Below are 6536 nucleotides of genomic sequence, written 5' to 3' on the forward strand. Positions count from 1 at the left end.
CGAGCAGCGCTCGGCCGCCCTGTCAGCCACTTTTCGGTCGATAAATAGCCGACTGGGGGGAAATCCTGGACATTTTTAGATTTTTAGAAATCCCCCCAGATGGCTATTTAAAGAGCGAAAAGCTGGACATGTCCGGGGAAACCCGGACATATGGTAGCCCTACTCTTCACCCTTGCCCAGGACACTGCAGAACACCTTCAAATTCAGAACTTAGCCCATCCTGACTCTGAGGCCTCTACCGAGAACTATCATGGCTTGTGTCAGCAACTGGGGCTGGATGATAAAAACAGAACTATGACCTTTCTTGTACTAATGTGCTTTGGGAGTGTGGATCTGAGCGTGTGGTGTCTGGTCCATGGGTATTGTGTAACACCTGTGTAGGTGGGATCTGTTGTGGTGATTGGATCTGCACATTTACTCTAATTGTGAGATTCACTGTAAAATGTGAAAGTTCATAAAAATGTCACGAAGTGGTGATGATGGGCAGGGATGCAGGGGAGGTATAAAGGAGACAGACTGAATTAGCCTAAATGAAAAGGCCTACTGGTATAACTCAAGGACCAAGTTGAAACCATACTCAGTAAAAACAGATGTGGAACCAGAAACAAGTGAACACTTGTTTACCAATGAGGCCTAATAATAAGGGGGTGGGCTAGTCTATCCATCATTTTCTTGTGGGTCCTTAAAGACTGTAGTTGTGGGGGAAGACCGAACAAATGAAGGCTACTAGAGCAAGCTTCACCATTATCGCTACCACCCCACTGTCTCCTGGGGCCCTGGACTTTCTTTGCCCTAATCCTGAGGCATGTCCTAACTAGGCCAGAGGGATCCAGATGACCTCTCCACACCATCAGTGGTACCCAAAAGTGCAATGGGGTAGCAAAGTGGCCATGTACTGTGCTCCAATCATCTTCTGTGCTCAGTGGTCTGTAACCTAATCTTCCAGGTGCCCGCCTGACACCAGAGCAGTGCCAAGTGGTGGCTGGGAAGATCCCCTGTGCGAATCCCCTTGACCAAGCTGCCTGCTTCCAGGCTGGCTGCTGCTATGATGGGACTGACCCAACTATTCCTTGCTACTATGGAAACACAGGTAAGGGACCAGCTGAAGGAGTTCTGTCCCATAGAGCTCAGGGCATGTTCACATGTTAACACTCAGTTGGAGGAGGAGCTAAGCCCCGAGCCAGCAACTGCTGCTGTCTTGTTCCATCTCCACTGGGCAGGGTGAAGAAGCAGGGGATGGAAATTGTCCCCAGATCACATATTCAGGGCCCAGAGTTGATGTAAACGGAGTACATCCATAGATGTTCACACCCAGGTTTGTGGTCCTTCCCACTTAAAGCATGGGAGCTCTCCACAATGATTCCCATTGCCCCAACCATAAAGGTGGAGAGGAAATGGCTCAAGAATGCAAGCCTGAACTCTCAACACCTGAGAAACCTCAATCAGTCTATGAAGGGCCTACGCAGAGTGTGCTCTACCACTGCAAGGTAAGTAGAAAGAATCCATCTGATCTCCAGGGGGTTCCATTGAGGGAATACCATGGCCCAAGCCCTCCTTTCCATAGCCTTCTCTCTTTCTGAAGGAGAAATGGGCGGAGTGGGGGGGCATACTAGCCTGTGTTCTGAGACACAGTGAATATTGGCCTCTTCCCTCAGCATGTCTGTGCCCAAACCTAACTCTGGCTTGTAATAAAGGGTTGGGGTTCCTGCCCCCACATGTTCAGCATCATTAGGCTGCAATTGCTGTGCTTAACCCTACTCCTTTGTGTTGCAGTCACTCTTCAGTGCCTCATGGATGGTCACTTTATTCTGGTGGTCTCCAGGGACATGTCTGACCACCCCATCATCCTGGACAATGTACGGCTAGCCTATGCCCAGGCAGGGTGCAATCCCATCAGGATGACAGAAGCTTTTGTGCTCTTCCGCTTCCCCGTCACACAATGTGGCACCACAGTACAGGTGACAATACATCCCCTGACGTAGCACAGACTCTTCTGCTTCTCAAGAAGGGACTAAACACCTCCTGTTTCCCATTCCCCTCCAGGTGATTGGGGACAAATTGATCTATGAGAATCAGCTGATCTCTGGCATTGACATACAGACTGGGCCACAGGGCTCCATCACTCGGGACAGCACCTTCATGTAAGTTGGTCAACTTCTGTCCTGCATAGACAAGAGTCTTTCAGTGTGAGACAAATCCTCTCTGAGGAATCTAACAGATAACCTGTCAACTCCCTTAGTTTCTAGTTTTTTCAGGACAGAAGAATCTCAAAATGCTATGAGTCAGTCTTAATTCTGCCATCTCTATGGTAGACGGCTGACTTTCCAGTACCACCAAGCAAGACTACCTTGCAGTTCAGGACTGCTAACAAATACTAGAGCTTGACAACTCTACACTTCAGTAGGAGGGAAAGCTGACTTTCTGGGAAAAACAGAAATCAAAATTCTGGACTCTAGTCTGTTGGAATTTGTCATCAAAGATTAACTTTGATTAAAATCCTTCTAAAATATCCTGTGGAAAACTGACACTTTTGATGCATGTCCCAGTCCAATGACAAGGAAGAATAAAACAAGACTGAAATGTGGCTGGGATACTAGGGGGATGGCTTCTACTGTAGCAAACCACCATGCAATTAATGGCAAGTTACTAGAGCCTCTTTCTGAATCTCTTAAGTAATGACTGCCCACCTCTCCCTATACTAGGGCACTAACTTGGTGCTGACTCAAAAGAACAAGTGTCAATGACTGAATTGTCAACTGTTCATTGGAGACTTCCCTTGGATCTCTTCCATTCAAGTGCTGACTTAAATCCGCCAACAAGGTTCAGTCTGACTAGCTCACAGCTTGAGGCAGTAAGGCCAAAAACCTGAGATTAGCTTGGGAATGAGCAATTGTGTAGGATCTTATACACTCAGTGAGTGGCACTTGGATCTTGCCATGTTGAGCAGTGGTGGGCATTTAAACTAATGGGTACAAATAGCAACAGGGGAGGGTGAAGATGCACAAAATGTGACTCTAAAACACCTTAGCTTGGCTAACAAACCTCAGCCCAATCTCCACCCTCTACTCTCTCCTGTGCAGCCTCCATGCTCGCTGCATCTACAATGCCAGTGACTTCCTGCCAGTCCAGGTCAAGATCTTCTTGCCCCCTATACCTGCACCAGTCACCCAGGCAGGACCCCTCCGGTTTGAGCTGCGCATCGCCACAGGTAGGTGACGCCTCACTCCAGGGCAGCAAACCCATTCCCTGAAGGACCACAGGCATCTCAGCTTTGCTCTCCTCCTGCCCTCTCCCCCACAGACCTGAGCTACACATCCTATCTCACGGAGAGAGACTATCCTGTGGTGAAGGTGCTCCGGGACCCAGTCTATGTGGAGGTTCGCATCCTGCAAAGAACAGACCCATCCCTGGTTCTGGTTCTGCACCAGTGCTGGGCCACCCCAAGTGCTAACCCCGTGCAGCAGCCACAGTGGCCCATCCTGGTGGACGGGTGAGTGGCTGGGGGCAAAGGGATTACTGTCTCTCAAGCAGTGGTAATCCTGGGAACCTGCTTAAATCTACCCCTCCTTATTCCTAGGTGCCCATTCCTAGGAGACAACTACAGAACCCAGCTTGTGCCCATGGGCCCTGCCTCATCTGAGCTGCCCTTCCCAACTCATCACCAGCGCTTTGTCCTCTCCACCTTTGCCTTTGTGGACTCTACTTCCCAGATGGTGCTCGAGGGACTGGTAAGGGTGGGGGGGAGGGGGCTGAATGCCTATCCTTGGTAGCCATTCCTACTACAGCCAGGGGAGTGACCCCTGAGCAGCCTCTTCCTCTTAAAGAGGAACTTTGCCCATCCAACTGGAAAAGCTCCATTTTGGAGGGTTTTGCAAGCTGCAGCCCCTGTGAGGAGTTATTCTGTATCCCGGTAGCTTTGTCACATTGTGGTAGGTGAGTGGGTCCAGTTGGCTCACATGTTCTGCAGCCCCACTTCTCTTCAGGAGCAGTGCTCCTCTATCATAAGAACCTGGTCTTGCACCCTATGACCACTGAACTGCATGGTTCTGGTCACTACTGACCTGGGTACAAGCCTGACCTTGGGTGGAAGCAGCTCTAGCATATAACCTGCATCTTTGCCTTCCACCAATTAGAAAATAGCATGAAGCTTTGGCTGCTGGAGTAGGGCCTCCTTTGGGTGGACAAATCCCACCCCAGTTCTCAATCCAAGAATAGCAAACTAATAGGTTTTGCCTGCTCAAGAAATTAGCTGAGGAAATCCTCCAGTGACTTGTACACACTGGCACCTCCTTGGCTGGTGATGTACCAGGGTGCATTGCCCTCTGCTGAACACCATGACTAGACTTCCCCAATGAAGATGCAAGCCTAGTATTACAGTAACTAATCTGACCTCAAAGGTTAAAAGGGCCAGTCCTTTTTGGAGAAGCATGTTTGAGGCTGTGCACTTGCTGACTTGCATGACTGGCCAGTGCATTATGTAACTTGGGTTCCTGCCATGTCTGGTTTAGGTGTACATCTTCTGTAGTGCTGCTGCCTGTTCACCATCCCAGCTGGAGTCCTGCGGGACCATATGCCCATCAGGGGTAACAGCAAGTAAGTCTGGCCTCTCTGTTCTAGGCATGGGTGTGGCATGCTGCTGCTGGTTCCAGACCCACACTGGCTGCAGCCCAGCCAGAGCTCTCAACTGTCCAATTAGCTATGTTCTGCAGCATAGAAACAGTTGGTAAGGAGTGTGAACTCCAGCTCAGATCAGTGGATCAACTGCATGAGTAAGGTACTCCACAGCCTCTAAGAGCATCACGTAGCTGTACTGAGTTACTTCATGCCAATGCATCTGACACAGACCACTAGGTCAGATCCCCTGCCCATCCTTGTGGCAGCCATGATGTAACAATGGCCTGACTGTCTCCTGTAGCTGTGTAGGAACCAATAAACACTCCTTGTCCTCCAGGACAGTCCTGATTCCTGAGGCCTGGAGGTGTGAGCAGAGATCACCCCCTTGTCAGGCTAGCAGCTGGTTCTGAGTGAGCTCTGCTTCAGCTTGCTGACTGCATCCTACTGGCAGCCCCGAAGAGCCTCCAGATTCTCTAATTCTCTCTACTCTCTTCTTCTCCTCCCTCTCCCCCCCAGGAGGCCGTCGGTTCCTGACTATCCAAAATGAGACAGAGCCTCTCAATGTGGTGAGCTCTCGTGGGCCTGTGACTTTCCAGAACAGCCCAGAGGCATTCAAAGAGCCAGTCTATGGGAATGAAGGTAACTATCCTCTCAGATCTCACACACCCCACTCAGTGGTGTCAGACACCACAGCCAGGCACATGGCAACTTCAGTCCTGTCTCATTAGGAGGCACTGTCTCCTGCCAATGTGTAAAGAGGTGAGGTAGAGACTGAATCAATGACCTGCCTTGTAGGAGGGAGCTGGTAACAGCAGCTTGCTAGCAGCAGAGGATGCATGGACTCCCATCTGGCCTGGCTCTTACTCATGCCTCTGTTTGGGGAGTGGGGAACACAGGACTGAGACAAGAGTAAGTGAGGATGTCCTATTCAAAAGCATGTAGCTGGGATTTAAGTTGCTGGATAGCAGTGTCCCCTAAGGGGCAGGGAGTAATGCAAAGAACCAGCTGCCTGCTTCCAGTTTAGAATTAGTGAGTATGCAGCCGAAGAAGTGGGTTGTAGCCCACGAAAGCTTATGCTCTAATAAATTTGTTAGTCTCTAAGGTGCCACAAGTACTCCTGTTCTTTTTGCGGATACAGACTAACACGGCTGCTACTCTGAAACCTGAGTAGGGATGGAGTCAGTCTTATCCCATCCCTGGTGGGGTAGATGAATCTAGGTATCCTTCATCTCCTTCTGGCTATCTATCTAAGCCATAATCTCCTTTTCCCACAGACCCTGTCTCTAGACTGGACTTGTCCCCTGTGCTCCTGGCTGGGCTCTTGCTGGTGGTTGTGGTCTCCATCCTCACTGCTGTGATCATGCTTTGGAAGAGAAAAGGCTGGATGACCAGGTTCCAAAACCCTCATGAAGGAACATTGTAACAAAAAACAATAAAACTGGTTGTATTCTACTGGTGGCCTGTGGCCCCTATTCTCTCGGGGTGGGCCAGGACATGCAGTACTCAAACAGCAGTTAGATTGTATTACTTTCTGTAAACCAAAGGTGGTATCCTTCCCCCACTGCCCCAGGTGTAGCCTTCTAAGGTACTAGGGCCCCACAAGTTCACATAGACTTCATGCATGCACCAGTCCCTCCAAGCAAATATTAACTGCATCAAGGCTGCCTCAACCAGCACAAGTTTCCATAGCTCAATTTGCTAAGGCGAGCAAGAAGCAAGCCTTGCATATCTGCAACTATGGTAAGTGTATGCTCAGCACAACACACACACACACACTCAGGGCCGGCTCCAGGCACCAGGCACCCAAGCTGGTGCTTGGGGCGGCACCTGGAGGGGGGCGGCGCGGCGCTCCGGCCGCCGGGGAGCGCGGGGCCACAGCCGGGCTCGCCGCCCTCCCCCCGGCGCTCTGGCCGCCCCCCGCC

The 6536-nt window shown here is 50.5% G+C and overlaps 1 protein-coding gene across 1 annotated transcript; it reads left to right on the plus strand.

Moving 5' to 3' along the window:
- The first annotated feature begins 989 nt into the window (after positions 1–989).
- On the plus strand, positions 990–6045 carry LOC112105006 (zona pellucida sperm-binding protein 1-like). Its single transcript, XM_026661780.2, has 9 exons — positions 990–1090; positions 1774–1958; positions 2044–2141; positions 3081–3208; positions 3301–3490; positions 3578–3728; positions 4509–4593; positions 5131–5253; positions 5889–6045. Exons 2-9 carry the CDS (start codon positions 1791–1793, stop codon positions 6035–6037), a joined length of 1092 nt encoding a protein of 363 aa, XP_026517565.1. The 5' UTR covers positions 990–1090; positions 1774–1790; the 3' UTR covers positions 6038–6045.
- The last annotated feature ends 491 nt before the right edge of the window (positions 6046–6536 follow it).

Source organism: Terrapene carolina, unplaced genomic scaffold, assembly GCF_002925995.2.
Source record: "Terrapene carolina triunguis isolate 2854851 unplaced genomic scaffold, T_m_triunguis-2.0 Scaffold17112, whole genome shotgun sequence".
Taxonomy (NCBI): Eukaryota; Metazoa; Chordata; order Testudines; family Emydidae; genus Terrapene; species Terrapene triunguis.